Source organism: Macrobrachium rosenbergii, chromosome 1 (assembly GCF_040412425.1).
Source record: "Macrobrachium rosenbergii isolate ZJJX-2024 chromosome 1, ASM4041242v1, whole genome shotgun sequence".
Classification (NCBI taxonomy): domain Eukaryota; kingdom Metazoa; phylum Arthropoda; class Malacostraca; order Decapoda; family Palaemonidae; genus Macrobrachium; species Macrobrachium rosenbergii.
The window spans coordinates 61,594,471-61,611,706 of record NC_089741.1 but is presented as its reverse complement, the minus strand read 5'-3'; the positions used below and the strand labels follow the sequence as shown (position 1 = coordinate 61,611,706).

The 17,236-nt window shown below is 38.7% G+C and overlaps 1 protein-coding gene across 1 annotated transcript in view; it reads left to right on the top strand.

The window, feature by feature from the left end:
• LOC136839101 (tetratricopeptide repeat protein 17) overlaps positions 1-17,236 on the top strand; it is a 234,977-nt gene that overhangs the window by 169,587 nt on the left and 48,154 nt on the right. Inside the window, exon 14 of the mRNA XM_067104750.1 lies at positions 279-360. Within this exon, the coding sequence (XP_066960851.1) occupies positions 279-360 (82 nt within the window). The remainder of the gene's footprint in view (positions 1-278; positions 361-17,236) is intronic.

Sequence of the window (17,236 nt, the reverse complement as noted above, 5' to 3'; positions counted from 1 at the left end):
AAGCCTTAAAATGCCTAAGGCCTTGAAAATTGTTTTAGTGACACTTTCATTTTATTTTAAGCTAATAAAGTAATATAACAGAAATTAGTAACTAATAACATGCTTTTGAGATGCCTGAAATTCACCCGTCCTGTATTACTGTCCTCCACTAATGTAAACGAGAAATATTGTTTGATTTATTACCACCTACAGGTGTACTTGAAATAGTTTCTTGTACTTTAGAGTGAACTGATGTACTGTTTAAGAGTCCAGTTACATTAATTTCAAATGGCTTTCAGGGTGTTGCTGAGGAGGGAGTATGCACTACAGATGGTGGATGCCAAGTACCAGATGAAAGTGGGTCCTCTGGTGACGAGAGACGTGAGTATGCAATTGTTAGTAGTTTAGATAATAGTCTATGCAGATGAAGAGGATATTTATGGTACTAGGTAAATACAAATTCTTGCATTATGGGTTTTTCTTTGTGTTCATAACTGGGAGATGACTGTTTTATAGTATGAATATATGAAGAACAGCTAAATTGTCCAAAATATGACTAAATATATTAATACCACAGATGCTATCCACAAATTGTATTTTAATTGAAGGAAAGAATTAACCTCTGCATAACCCCTCTGGCTGAAAAATGTATTTTGGTGCAATTTATTAACCCTTAAACGCCGAAGCCCTATTTACAAAAACGTCTCCCGTATGCCGGGCGTATCTTCGGGGAGCTAGCAGCCGGCGAAAAAAGTTTTTTTCAAAAATCACAGCACGCTTAGTTTTTAAGATTAAGAGTTCATTTTTGGTCTTTTTCTGATTGCCTCAGTTTAGTAATATGCAACCATCAGAAATGAAAAAAATATCATTATCATATATAAATTGGCATATATGACAGCTAAAAACTCGTATATAATTGTATACAAATCACGCTTGTAAGCAAAACGGTTAAAGTTAATGAGTTAATTATTTTAGTTGTATTGTACACTAAATTGCAGTGATTTTGGTATATAACAGATTGTAAACGATTAAAGCAACACAGAGAAAATATTATCACAAAAATGATGCATGAATTGTAACGAAAGGACGTAAAAAGTTTTTTTTTTCAAAATTCACCATAAATTGAAATATTGTGCTAGAGACTTTCCAATTGTTTCAAAATGAAAGAAATTGATTGAATATTACTAGACTGTAAGTTTTTTAGCTTACAATTGCATTTTTTTACCATTTCGGATCGAAAGTTAAAGTTGACCAATGTTGATTTTTTCATTTATCGTTATTTATATGAAAATATTTCAAAAATGGTAAAAGCTAAAAAGCATGATTTATTTTTTGTTGAAATTGCGCACATTTCATGTATAACACTTTATGTAACGAATAATATAAAACGGGCGAAAAATTACGACAAATGTGACTCAAGAAATGCTAGATTTTTTGAGCGAAGGAAAAAAGTTTTTTTCAAAAATTCACCAAATCGAAATATTGTGCTGAGACTTTCCGCTTGTTGCAGAATAAAGGTAAATGATTGATTGTTACTAGAATGTAAGAATTTTGGCTAAAATTTTCTCGTCGAAATAAAATTGACCGAATGTTAAAATTTTGTCAGTTATCGTGATTTAAAATGAAAATATTTCAAAACTGTTAAAAAAGAATGATTTATTTTTTGTTGTAACATGAAATTGCACATTTTAGATGTATAACACTTTATGTAACAAATAATATAAAATGGCAAAAAATTAATGACAAAAGGTGACTCAAGAAATGTTAGGATTTTTAGGAAGAGATGGAAGGAAAAAGTTTTTTCAAAAATTCACCATAAATCGAAATATTGTGCCAGAGACTTTCCGTTTGTTGTAAAATGAAGGTAAAGGATTGATTGTTAATAGAATGTAAGAATTTTGGCTTACGATTGCATTTTTCGAGCATTTCGATCGAAAGTTAAAGTTGACCGAAGGTTGATTTTTTTCTATTTATCGTTATTTATATGAAAATATTTAAAAATGGTAAAAGCTAAAAGCATGATTTATTTTTTGTTGTATTCTACATGAAATTGCGCACATTTTTCATGTATAACACTTTATAAACGAATAATATAAAACGCGAAAAAATTACTTACAATGTGACTCAAGAAATGCTAGATTTTTTATGGAGCGAAGGAAAAGTTTTTTCAAAAATTCACCATAAATCGAAATATTGTGCTGAGACTTTCCGTTTGTTGCAGAATAAAGGTAAATGATTGATTGTTACTAGAATGTAAGAATTTTGGCTTTACGATTAAGCTTTTCGAGCATTTCGTCGAGTCAAAATTGACCGAATGTTAAAATTTTGTCAGTTATCGTGATTTAAATGAAAATATTTCAAAACTGTTAAAAGCTAAAAGAATGATTTATTTTTTTGTTGTATTCTACATGAAATTGCACACATTTTGATGTATAACACTTTATGTAACAAATAATATAAAATGGCGAAAAATTACGACAAGGTGACTAAGAAATGCCAGGATTTTCAGCGAAGGAAAAGTTTTTTAAAAATTTACGGATGCCCTCAGACACCCCGATGCTTCCTAGGGTCGTAAAGGCACGGATGTGGTCCTTGGTCCCCTTCGGTCACACGTGGCGGGCGAACAACACGGTGCTGAGAAGTTGGGGTCACTTTGGCTGCTGGGTCCTTCTCCAGCATCCCAGTCTAAAACTCGCCTCACACACTCACTAACGGCAGGGCAGTATGCTCCTTTCACGGTCCTGACGGCTTTGAGACATCTCTGCAAACGTCCTGTTGCAGCACAAACACGCAAAACACTTGCCAAAGTTCTGCAAAACACGGATGCGCCAAAAAATCGCCTCGCACGGTCCGACGCTGATGCTGTCTGGTACGAAGGGAGGGAATTGCAAGATGCGCCGCTCTGGGTGACGCCATAAACAAAACAACAGCTGATCCGCGAACTCCCAGCATCCTCAAGGCGCGGATTTGAAAACCTTCCAAAACTAGGCCTATAATTATTTTTCCGCGAATATTTAAAAAAAGCATTTTTAGTCGACGATGGCACGTCCACTTGACATCCAACAGACAATTTTCGTCGACGTATGGTACGTCCATTAGGCGTTTAAGGGTTAAGCAGTTGTAGGTGTATTAACTTCAGGTGAAAATATTTACAGAACAAAGCAAGTAAAAATCATGAAGGTACAAAACAGGGAATCCTATCAAGAAGAGTAGGAGAAAATTTATGAAGGGATAAAAAGAATAATGAATGCTAGACATGTCATCTTAGTTACATTAAAAAGAACCTCTTGGAAACAAGTACATTAGAGAAGAAATATCCAGGAAAGAGGAATTTGAAAATTTTGGGGAAAGAAGAATGTAAAAAAACTATACTATCACTTACACAGATGGAAAGCAATCAAAGAATTAACAGTTGCATACAAACTGCACTTAAGACTAGGTAGTGTGCAAGTTTTTAAAGAGTACTTTATCTTTATTGCTACAAGCACTTATCACACCTTGTCAATTTTTTACATTCATAATAAGTAAGGAGTCTGATAGTAAAAGTAAAGCATGATGAACAATATATATAGAGAAAAGAGTAGACTGGGATTATGCACAATGGGTAAATTTTCATGTTTACTAGATGTTGTGGATGGTATGATGACAAAGTAATGTGTACTGTACAATATAAAATAAATTTGAGTATTGGTGTAAAATAGTTGAAGATTAAAATAACAGTATCAGTAATACATACTGTACGAGAGAGAGAGAGAGAGAGAGAGAGAGAGAGAGAGAGAGAGAGAGAGAGGAGAGAGAGAGAGATTCATATTATTTCAGATGGTTGACAGTGCATTTTGGATGATGTTATGGTCAATTTTTGTGACCATAACATCAGGCTAGCAAACAGAAATATGTTCATAAGTTTCATTCGCCTAATGTGTGATGAAATATTCAAGGATTACCGTTCTCATTTATAGTAATATTTGAATAGTAGGTAAGAATCTTCAAAATAACCCAAATTGAGAAGGATTGAGATGTAGGGAAAAGGATATTTTTATTTTTCACAGAATGCCCTCCCCCCCAAAAAAAAAGATTGGAATGTGCCTTATATGCAGGAAAATGCAGTAAGTTAAAATTAACAAACCAAGTGCAGAAGCCAGTTCATATGTAAACTTGTTTAGGAATCTTGCAGGAATGTAATTCAGGCCAAATCCCTAGCAGATTTTGTAAGGATCTGAACACCTTGCAAACCTTATAGTTAGAGATAAATTAGGAGGTTATTGTTTTATAGAAGGATGGAGTGGGAGGAGCCCCTCTTACTAGGAATGTAAGCTATAGAATTTTCAGGATGGAAAAAAATAAGTGTTGGACTTGCTTTTGCTGAAAACTTAAATTGGCATGCAAAGTACTGTACAGCATTAGAAAATTTTCATGATACATTTTCATGATATCAGATTTCCTCATAGTACAAGCAAACCTCTTCCTCTGAAGTATGGAGTATGTAGAACTTGAGAGACTAGGAGTGACTGTTACACTTGCTTTTTTGACAAGATGGTTGAGGAGCAGGGCCTGTCAAACAAATGGTTGGATATGAAAGTTTTTATACAGTGCAAGAGACATAATATACTTCATCACAGAATACACTGATAGAGCATTTGTCACTATTTCATTTTTGTATTTAATCTTTTTCTTTTATTAGGTGGTCCTCACACAATGTTTTTGTTTTTAATAAATTTTTATCACTTGGTTATTTCTTTATTTGTTGTGCATTTTTTTGCAGTTTATATATAAATGATTTTTTTTTCATAATTTAGCAATGATAATGGGATTGCATTCAGGGTTGGAGGGGGAATAATGCACATGCTTTTGCTTCTACGGAAATGCAAAACATCACCTTTTATGTAGAAGACAGCCGTTGAACATGTTACAGGGTAGTTAACGGGTGTTTACTGGGGTTAGCTCACTCATCTGCTGTCACGAAGCACTTGTTATCTGCTGTTACCGAGTGCAGACATCTGCTCTCTGCTTGGCTGTCTTTTTAGTTTGAATAATTTGTTGGGGCTTGTCTTTTCATTATAAAGAAAAGAGTACAAAGGCATCATGAGAGGTGGGAGTGTTTCTGTGGATGCTTCATGTCCCTTGTAGGTAATGCACCATACAGGTATTTTATGCCTCTCACTTTAGCAATATGTTGGTAGGTCTTCCTCTGATTGGAAGAAGTTTACTAGAAGGAAGAGGGGTAGGAAGTGTTCTGAGTCTCCTGAGGTTGAAGTGCTTTTGTGGTCTTTTGGCCCCAATCTTGGAGCTCAAAGGTTATGGCACTCATGCTTTTGGCCCACCACGGTTTGATCCCAAAATTAAAATTAAAGGATGGAAGAAATGGATTAAATTAAATTAGGTTACAATTGCAAAACCTTTATTCTGGCCTAAAACATTTATGTGAAAGAAAAAGAAAATTATAATTAAAATCAATAATTTAATGTGTTTCGCAATTCTAATGGTTACCTTTCGTCAAAATGATGCACAGTATTCAAAATGCTCTCATCAGCTCTCACATACTTAAGAAGTTTTTGTTTAGGAGCGTGGCCAGCAACCAATTGTTCGCATGTGTCTCGGCTCTTTTGAATTTTTCTCAGTCCATGAATAAATTTCCATATAATGGGGTGGTGAACTCCTAATTCCACATATATTTTTTTATGCGCTGCTTCTGCTTGATTGTTAGTTTGGTCCTTTCCAGCAGTATTATTGTTCAGTTGTATTGGTCCCACATCTCTGAAGGAAAAAAGAGCGGGCTGCCTGCCATTGCCTCTTCTCATTGGTTGTCCTACATAATTATCTTCAAACCAGTTAAGCAGTGGTTGAAGTTCTAGAGGCAAGTCTTCTGAAGGGGCATCAGTGTAGTAATCCAAGTAAGGAACAGGGATGAAGCATAAGGCTGTGATCATTTTAGCTCTTAAAGCAAATTCAGAATCATTGTTATATAAAACCTGGAGCCCAATCTGTTCAAGATGCTTATGTATATTATGTTCTAAATGGAAGAAACACCCTTGTGTCATTACTCCTGGAGAACATTTTTCCATTGCAGAAATAGCTGCTTGTTCAAAGTCACAAGAAATTTTTCTTGGATTTAATCCTGGGATTGCATTATGAACCATCTGAAACATGCATACATATGTTGCACTCCTTTTATTTGGTAATAAGGCATGTAAAACTGGATAAACTCCTCCAAACCTTCTTCCCATAATTACATACACTTGTGTAAATAAGGGAGGAGATAAGGTCCCATCAGCATACCATACTTCAGAATCTTGTAAAAATACAGTCCAGCTCTGTCTCCCAAAAATTAAAATTCTACCATCTTCATGGCTACTGTCAGCTATTAAAAAGTTTTATGTTCACCATTGTTCTTCATATAATGTCTGCAATCATTTGGGATCACTAAATCATGAACATTAACAGGATTTGGAGAAATGAGGTTCATATGATTTTTTCTTCTCCGTACAGTTTGCTTCATTGCATCTGAAATTGGAAGTGCTGCTTGAGCGGCTTGAGAAATATTTTCTCTTACATGAACGTATAATTGACGATGATTGATCTTGACTCTCTCCAGCCCGACGCTTTACATTGACTTTAATTACAGCTATTTCCACACTTACTGCTGAAGCACCATGAGTATGTTCGTTTATTTCCTTTATCGCTTAATTGTTTTTAGTGTGTATACAGGCTTTGCACTCGTTCTTGCTTTCACATCTCCAAAACTTCATCAAAGGGTCCTTCTTGCTGTGCTTGTTGAACACATAAAGATATCCATCGTGGGAAAATTTGTGTCGTTTTTCTTACTTAAAATACTTTCAGCCATTTCTGCAGATGGGTTTGACTCAACTACTTATAGATTTTTTAAGAGAATGAGTAAAGTAAAATTCAACTAGTATGTTGCACTACTTAATTAGGTGCTTAGTACTAATGAGGCAGTTCCTATACTTTTAGTATTTACTTTAAAATGTTTTTCAAGTTAAAGATAAACGGCGCTAGGACCATTGCCACTGGGAACATTGCCACTGGGAACATTGCCAATGGGAACGTTGCCCATGTGGGAATATTGCCATTGGGAACATTGCCACTGGGAACATTGCCCATGTGGGAATATTGCCACTTGGAACATTGCCCATGTGGGAACATTGCCACTGGGTACATTACCCAGTTTTTTTTTTTTTTTAACTAGTTAACCCTTTTACTCCAACAACGCATCGGCACGTTTATCTATCAATTTTCATAGCCTTATGGCAAGTAAATGACAGTGTGTCTTACAGCACACATCAGCCATATAACAGTTTATATTAGTTGGGGTGTTTTTAATGAGATTGTATTTTTGCCTCAGAAAGGACTGCCAGGCTGAATGAAAGTATTAGTGCCATAAGGCACACAGTTTTGGGTGAATTTCATTGACATAAATTGTCCGCCTTGGGCAAGTTAAAAGGTTAATGTTATTTTACAGCTATTTTTAGAAACTAGAACTTTTTAACTGCCATTAGATTGAAAAATGTAAGCCAAACATCTACTTTAGTTTTATTTTACATGAGGGTTTATTTATTTTCAGAACAAAGGATAAGTTTTTATTTTTTAGAAAAAATCTCATTGAATCTATTATTTTATTAGGGAATCACACATTTTTGAAATCACAATTTTATTAAAAACAAAAGAAATTAAAATCATACATTTTTGACGAAAAAGAGAACTTAAGTTTAATTAGAATATGTGCATGTTATATGCAGTGGACCTCAAGTATGCTAATTGATCATGGCCATTTTCATAATTATCAACAATGTTCTTTGGCTCGTGGGCATTAATGTCGTGTATTGTTTATTTTTCGAAAAGGAACACTCACGTTCAAACTGGAACACGCTTTGTAAAGGCTAAGCTTTCCTCCCGTTTCAATGCAATGATTAATTTCAAAAGAGTTATGAGAATTAGTCACAGATGATTCAAAGCATTATGAAATGCTTCGACACTGTTGTTAGTCCCAGGTAGAGCTTGTTGAGTTCAGGAGTATACATTTCAGAAAGTAATTGGGTACATAGTTGTTGATCTCGCGTCGGTTGTTTTGTCTTCCTCAATACACCTATGTAAGTAGTTTCAAATAAGAGATAAATTCATGGTATACAATCATCTTCCATGATAACTCTTCAAAACTTCAACGACTTCTATCGGAAGGTACAATGTAAGTGCTGAAAAATACCTCATCAAAAGAGAGAATGCATTATCGTTGTGATATTGGTGTTTAAATCCAAGTTCCACAACCTTACAGTATAATGACTTAGAAAGTTAAATAAACAGCCATTTAAAATTGCATTAGGTAAACATGTTTAAGTGCATTAATAGAAGCCCTCTCCAAGTCAACAGTAATATTTTGAGGCTGGTTGTTATCCAATAACTCTTTAATTTTTTTTCATAACATGCTCTGTGTGTTGTTTCGGTTTTGTTTGGTAAAAGAACAAATGCTCGAGGAATGCTAAAATTATCCCTTGAACATGAATAGTTAGAAGTTGGTAATATATTCCTGGCGTAACTTTGAATGTTCCACACTGGCCCAGTTTGGGAATCGCTTTTAGATCTCTTCCATACCGCTTGCTGTCATAAAATATAAGCATCCGATTTTCATCATTCAAACCCCGTGATCGCACAGAGAAACTTCAGAGTCGAGAACAAATTCTCTGGTATGGCGTATCCTGTACGTGACATTGAACAGAAGCAAATTGCATTTTTTGCCTCCATTTTCTGACATTTCTACTATCGCATCACAGAAGGCTGTAGCTGCGAAAGTGTAGCTTCGTCAACGTTGCAGCCGCTTGTGATACCAATACACGACTTGATTGATGTGATGTTGCAGAATTCGTTTTTAAAGTAGTTTGAGCAATTTTAGCCTCGACTACATCCTTAGTCGCAGAGTGGTTGTGCTCACCAACATGCTTTATAATCTCGCCATCTTCCGTGTGCAATCTTGCTTTGCAATTATTTTTCTTTCTTCGAGAACATTCCCAATAAATGATTTTCCCAGTCTTATTTGTGCTATGCTTATGATATATGTATTGGAGCTCATCTACGAGCATATTACTTCCACGTTACGCTATATATCACGTGCCATTATGGGTCTTAGGATGAACTAATTTCTGTTAAGCGATGGGAAGACTGGAAACACCAACGACTGATATTTTTCATATAAAAATTCGATGTTTGGCTTACAGTCTACAACAATCTAAACTAGCTAATTATCTTTCGAGGAAAAACATAAAAATACAGTTAACTAGTAAACTAGCTAATAATATTTTGAAAAAAAAATGATAATGTAAATAGTAAACTACCTACTTACCTTAAAAAAAAAGAAGCGGGCAACGTACCCATTGGCAGTGTTCCCACATGGGCAATGTTCCAAGTGGCAATATTCCCACATGGGCAATATTCCCATATGGGCAATGTTCCCAGTGGCAATGTTCCCATTGGCAATATTCCCACATGGGCAATCTTCCAGGTGGCAATGTTCCCAGTGGCAATGTTCCGCGCACGAAGATAAACAGATGTAAGAAAAGTAGTTTTGGTACTAAGCATTAACTAGGCACTACTGGCTTTAAAGGTTTAAGAAGAATAGTTTGGGTGATAAGCATTAACTAGGTACTATTGCTGGTGCCAAATCGTTGAATGCCAAAAGCATGAGCGCCAAAATTATGGTGCTATAAAATCGGCGCCGAAATGGCAGAGCCAAATGGTACCATTCCGTCCTTGGGAGGAAGGAAAGCATTTCTTTCCTCCAAGCTTTTTCTTTTCCCTACCCTCTTAGTGTGCTTCTTGTCCCTTTGGTGGGGGCCAGTTATGTGGAGGGGGTGGTGTTGTTTGCCACATGCTTTCCTTGGGCATTGAATTGGGTACTCAGGCTGACTGCCCTCTAAGGCAGACAGTGGGTACTCAGGCCAACTAGCCCTGAGCAGGACCTCCACTGGTGTACCCTTCTCACCCTTGAGTGAACTACTGATTTTCTTGAAGATCAGGGATGCAGTCATCTTTGATTGAATACCTGCAGAGATGGGCCTTTGCTGCACATTCCTGGGAGTCCCTCTTTTGCTGTATTCCTCTATTAGCACTTAGCTTTGACCAGGATGGAGGGTTCTGCTGCTACTGCTGCTGCTTCCAATGCCTTGGTTGACCCTCCTATGATGGTAGTGCTTCCAGTCTTCCTGTGATTGAGGAGAGAAGGAAAAGAAGTGTAAGTGCTTTCCAACTAACTCCTCCTCCTCTTCATTGAGCTTGTCCTCCTCCTCCTCCTCCCCTCTTCATCTTCCCCTTCCTGCAGGAGGAAGAAGAAAGGAAAGTCCAAGAAGGACTTTAAAAAGAAGTCCGTTAGGGCTTTGAGTGAGCACTTTGGGTTTCCAGTCTGCTGTCGGGGCTGGCATGGGTCTCACTGAGCATGCTCAGCACTCAGTCCCTCTCTGTTCCATCTTGGACACAAGGACTGCTCCCAGCTCTTGGAACCTTGATTCACCAGAAACACACCTGGTTGAGCCAGCACTACGTGCTCGCCTGGTTTAGTCTTTGTCTGGGAATTGGGACCATTTATCCAGTGGGTTTGTGCATGAGGTCTCTTGATTTTGATCATACAGTTCAGCCCATTGTTCACCACTGGACCCAAGGTTATGCGTGCTTGGCAGTGCACGTACCCATTCTCCAGTAGCCTTTACGAGTTCAACCATTACTGAACATAGGGAGTTGTATGGATTGTTAACTAGAGCTTGGAATATTGTTATGAAGATGGGTCAGCCACGGTTTGTGTGTTTCACTTGGTACCTGTGTTACGGATCATACAACACTGTTCTGGAAGCAGTTACAGGAGCAGATTCATCACCCATATCTGCCATAGCCATCATTATCTTGCACTTGGTGTGTGTATGGTGTTGAGACCACATGTACTGTATACTTGCAGGGTGTGTGTATGTGTTTGTGTGTGTGTGTGTGCAGTAGCCCACTTGTCCTGTACAATGTGTGAACACCCCAAGCCTTTCCATGCTCAGCCTGCCCTCCCTTTGTGGGCTGAATTCGATGGATTGTCACATGTGATTGTCTGGGCTTGTGTAGTTGAGTCAGTGCAGCCGTTCTGATAAGTGTGTATGTGGTCCTCGGACTGTGCATGTGTATAGGTGGGGTTTGAGAGTGACAGACCTTTATTTGCAGTACTGTACTTAAAATGCTGGGATGATCTGTTTGTAAGTGATTTTTTTGCACTCAGGTCTACTAGTGGTTTGTTACAGTCCAAGGAAGAGTTCAGTGCTATTGGTTTGTCAACTCTATTTGTGGAGGATTCCAACTGTGTTAAGGAATCTGTGTTATCCATGATGTTGTCCTCCTTTTAGAATCCTTTCAACAGTTTTGATACAGAGATTGTTTAGCTCTTTGTGAGCCTAATGATCCGTGGTTTTCAACCTTTGTGTGCCCATGGCTCATTTTTTGGCATCCCTAAATACTCAAGGCCCACTGCCCTTCAGAATTGTGTAATGATGTTAATAGAATTATTATAAAGCATTTTCAGAACACTTAATTAGTTTTACATTTTCACTTATGGAATTATGTTTCGGAACACTTTATTAGTTATACATTTTTATTTATGAAAGAAAGCACTGGCCTGCATTTACTGTAAATGATTGTTCATTTTTTAAATACTATTTTGAAAATGTTCATGGCGTCCCCTCCAGAGAACTGCCCATGCACCCACAGTTTGGAAACCCCTCAGAATGACCATGGCCCATAGGTTGAAAACCACTAATGTAGGGAAAGTAACCATGGCCCCTTTGCTGAACCCTATTTTCACTGGAGCTTTCTTTAGGGTTCACACAGAAGGTGAGGCAGTTGCTCTCACTGCTGTGGTTGTGGCTTGCTTGTGGTGCTTTGGATGAGGTTAACAATCTTGATCTGTAGATGAGAAAGTTTCCTGTCATCCATTAATCAAAAAACCATTTGGCTACTAACATGGAAGGTGCCGTAGCAGCATCAATCACAGCTCCTTATTAAAGGGGAGCAAGACCTTGTCCAGAGGAGAGAGAAAATTGCAAGTGTTTTCCTTATTCCTGCTCTTCCTCCTTGTTGAGTACCTTTCTGTCCTCCTCCTTGTCTTCGCCTTCATTGTTCTCCTTGCTAAGAAGTCCATGAAGACCTCTCACAAGAAGCCTTTTTATGACTGAATGAGCAGCCTTCCCTGGCTCTGAGAAGGGATGGTTATAGGCCACCATGGATAACCTGGACACCGTAAGTGGGCCTGGCAAGAGTCTTACTGAGTACTGTACTTGGTACTCCATCACAGCCCTCTCTCTTGGACAAGAGATCCTGTGTTTCACCTGAAACACACTTGGTCAGGCCAGTGTACCCTTGTTTGGTATGTTCATGATGCTTAGATGGTACATACATAGTTGGGGGCCTTGCACACGGCAGGTCTTTGCTTAGTATTCATCTTACCAGGATGATCTGGTTGCCTGCATTTGTAATTCTTCCCACCTGGTCTGTTGCTCGCCATCAGCCGCAGAGTTGTGTTTGCATGACAGCATATGTACCTGTTCACTGGTACCTTTTACTTGTTCAGGCATTGCCAAACATGTTGAGTCATATAGATTGGTTGAACACAGCTCAGAACTTCTTTCTGGGTATGGGTATTCCATGGCTTGGGTGCATCAACTGCTTCTGGCTTATTGTGTATGTGCCAGAGTCCCATGAGCAGGCACTGCAACAATTGTTGTAGGACGTAGGAAGTACCACCACTTTGTCTGCAGTGGAACTGTTTACCAGGCTAAAGTTCTGTGTTTTAGGCTGGCAAAAGGGCCTCTTGGGTGCTCATGAGAGCTTACACCCTGCTTAGACCTGTTAGAGTTGTATTATGTCTGTGCCATTACCAAGTCAGATGGTTTGTTCTGATGTCCTAAAAGTCATAGTTACTTCAGAACAGAGATCGCCAACTCACTGTTTTGTCACAACTGGAAGATCATGATAAATGGGATGAGTTTGGTATATCCCCAAGAAGCAGACAAGGCACCTAGGGTGGGTACTTTTTCCTGTCAACCACCTCAGTTTTGGCAGGTTTCCTCAGCCACCTGTCAGGTTTGAGGAGGCTTGTCCCTTGTACCTGGTTTGGGGACAACTGAAGTGATACTGATCAGCTCCAAGCTATCCTCCCTCTGAGCTTGCTCTGTGAGCAGGGAGACCAGAAATGATCTCACATGGTTGTTGGATGACAGAAACCTCATTGTGATAGATCCCTTAACTCTACACCTGCCAAAATTTGTCTGCTCACAGACATATTTTGGTGAACACTTGAGGCACTCATTTGTCTCAAGTGTGTGGGCCAAGGGCAATCCTCCTTTGCACATAAACTTTTCGGAAGGCAAGTAGTGCTGTTTAACCCCTCAATTCCACAGCTGTTTGACAAGTTTTTTCATGCTGGTGTTAAGCAACAACACATCCATAGTGATTTACATGAACAAGCTGGAGGAAAGGACAGTTTCCTTTCACCCTGTCAGTTGGTAAAGCACATATACAATGGAGGCCCACCATGCCATCGAGCCATTAGCCAGATAAATTCCATGATGGAGATAAGTTTTTTGCAGGACCAAGCTCAATTCCTAAAGTGATGCTTAAAGACTATAGGTCTTTGTGTCTTTGCAAGAGAATGGAAGTTCAAATTTTGGGAAATTCAAATTCTGGGATTCACAAAGGATCAACCAGTTTGCCAGACAACTAACAGTGAGCTCTCAGATATCTGTTCTCCAGATGATGCCTCTCACACCCTTGGGACATTCTGAGCTCCTACACTCTTTTTCCCCAAGAAAGAGTGTAGGAGTGTTCCACCGGGTGGTCAGTTGTGTTGATTGCTCCATGGCTCAGACATCTTGGCATTTTTTCATGGATCTCATGCTGAGTGTTCTCTGATCTGCTGGCTCTTGGCAGTTTTGCAGAGATTCCTTACAGCCACTCTCCTTTCCAGGAGATTTGGCCATCTGTGTGAACACGGGACTATCTATCTAATTGTAGCTTCCATTCAGCAGATCATAAACCTCCTTGTCCACTTTTGTTAAACCAAACTTTTAAATCATCATGATGAAAGGCTAGCTGCCATCCTGGAACTAGGCATTCAGACTGAAGGGCATAGATCTCTCAGTTGTTGCCAAGTTGTCTATGCCAGTTGAAAGCTTCATTCAGTCTTATCCCCCAAAGGCTCTGGCTTCAGGGAGGGACATGAGTCTTGCCCTCTGTAGCCTGCTTGGGCTCTGTATGAGCCCTTGAGACAGGCCTTGGATTGAAACTTCATTCATAGGACTGTCATTCCTCCATGAAGTGTATTGGTGAATGTGTCTGCCTTTCCATCTGGTACATATTGGGTTGGGGTCACTCTTGTGTCTTTAATTCCAAGGTTTGTAGCAAAACTCAGGAATAGCAGTCTGATGAGAGACAGATGCTTCTGTTGCCTCTTCTGGGATCTGATGGTGGTCTGGACAAGAGGCATTTATTCCTAGTGTGAGCCTTGTATGCTACTGAGTAGGGCCTGATCTCTCCTGTCAAGAGTGTCAGTATCTCTTGCTAGTGCTGGCAAGCACAAAGGGTACGGTAGTTAAAAACACTTCCTTTCTTTGTGGCATTCTGACATATCAAATACAATGTTTCTGACAGTAGTCAGTTATGCTGCTTAGGCAAAAACTCACAAAGGCAGGACTTGCAGCCATTTTTGTCATTTTGGATTAATGTTTGGTACTAGGGTGATGAGGGCAGTTGTCTGCAGCATCAGATCACCTTTACTTATTCTGCGTTAAGGAATTCAACCACAGAATTCTGTACACTTTGGTGGCTGCTCAGCAGGTTGTATAAGCAACCAGCTCCTTTTCAAGAGAAGAGCATCTCACATAAGGTATTCTGAGAATGTAAGACTGGAGTTGAATTGAGGGCCTCAGAACCAGAAGGTTGTAAATGCCACCCCCACCGATTTGGAGTTAGGCATACCAGTAGATGTGGCAACGTTTCCTGTCTATTCGTTGCATTTCTATGCTATTCAGCCGTTTCAGTAAGGTCAAATCCCTGGAACAGTATTATCGATTTTAGCTACATGAATGAACGTGATGTTGCACGAGCTTACAGCCTCATAAGAGCTCCAGTCACAACCAGAAGGTTGTATGTGCAGCAACTCAGAGCGAGCCAATGCCGCGCGTCACTAAACGGTATTCAGTTCTGGGCAATCAGCATTTTCCGCGCATAAAGGGGCTCATGAAGTGTCGGCGATCACCCGCGCAGTTACATCTCCGCTATTGTTTTATTCCCAGTCTAGTGATTTTCGCGGCGAAAATTGAACATCCGTGTGTTGTGATTTGTTTTTTTTATTATTATGCCTTATTTAGCGCCATTAGGTCTTCCTCTGATAGTGAAAGTGATCATTGTGATGTCGTGCAATGGCCAAGAGGAAGAAAAAGGACAAGGAATGAAACGTCATGGAAAAAAAATAGTGTTAAATTACTGCACGATGCTGTTTCTCGGTTACAGACAAACTCGTGCCTGCACATAATGTAGGCCAGCCGTTTTAATGGTTAAACATTATGAATGTGGAAGGTTATCGTCAACATCATTATTACTAATATTACTGTATTATTATTATTATTTTCCATCACACTATATTGATTACTCATCAATATCATTATTATTATTTATTATTATTATTATTATTATTATTACTATTATATTATTATTATTATTTGAGTAATAAAAATCACAATTATATAGTAAATATATTACTATGTGTAAGAAGACCAAGAACTTTCAAACACCTGAACAATGTTCTCTCATCAGTGTTAACGTTAAAATGCAAAGTGAGGGTAGTTTTCTTATGAAATAGTTTTTAAAAATGGGCGAGAAGACAACAGTTATTACGGAGAGTGCTGGTTCGGTGTTATGTAATACCAGAATTCAACAGGCAGTTACGCCATTCTCCTTGATCTTTGTACTTGCAGTAGTTGCATCTGCCTGCGGCTGCAGATGCAACCTCCAAGTATGAAGATCAAGGAGATTGGCGCAACTGCCTGTTGAATTTGGTAATACATAACACCTGAACCAGCACTCCGTGATGGGCTGTTATCTTCTCGCCCAACTTTAAAATCTGTTTCATAAAGAAAACTACCCTCACTTTGCATTTTAACGTTAACATTGATGAGGGAACAATTGTTCAGGTGTTCGAAAGTCTTTGTTCTCTTTTACATAGTAATACTATTTACTATAATTGTGGATTTTTATTACTCAGATTGTTTTCACAAAATTGTGAATCTATTAGCATTATTATTATTATTATAATTATATTATCATTATTACATCCATTGTTGTTATACCACAAATATAATAACACTTTTATTATCATTTTACACATTTAATTATGGTTTAAAGTGCTGGTTATGACCAGAATATACACAAATGTGAGGGAGTTAGGTGGACATTTTGAATGCTAGCGGCCAAATGGCGCACTTACAATTTTTTCAAATTTTCACAAAAGTTCTAAAGTGAGGCTTTCATATGAAACTTAGCTTAAATCAATATCTTTCTTGGAAATGAGTAATGAATGCTAGACTTTGAGGGCAATTGCTCATTTTTTTAAAAAGTGGCATTTACAACCTTCTGGTTGTGAGGCCCTCAATTGTAGGGTGACTGGCTACTATCCATTTTTCCTTCTTCCTCCCTCTACAGAGCAGCAGCTTGGCCTGAGTGTATGCTGGACCAAGCATAGATGTAAGTGGCTGTTCAGTCGAGCACTCACTCTTAGAGCTTTTGTGACTAAGACGTGACTCCTTCTGCTCTTCATTTTAACAAGGGGGTTTGGGGGTGGAGCTATGTTGTCATTCCAAGATTTCACTGCCTTGTGACTTGTACAACCCTGATGAGGGTAGCATGCGTTTCTCTGATGAGTGAGGCTCTTCTCCTTTTCTCAGGCTTGGAGCCCTACTGCTCTGTCATTCCTATGCTGGACTGGGTTGGTTTCTCAATATCCAGTCTGCTGATGGAGATGACCTCCCACTTAAGGAGTAAATCTCATACTTAAAAGGCAATGGTTTGCATTTCAATAGGACCAAAAGACAAATTTCTTAAGTAATATGTATTTTTCCAGGGTATACAAACTAAAACCTGATGTCAAAGTGCTGACGTCACCCATCCCAGTTTTTCTCGAGGCTGAAGGAAAAAGTGCTTGGTGATAGTGGGTGGGTGAGGGGTATTCCCCCCA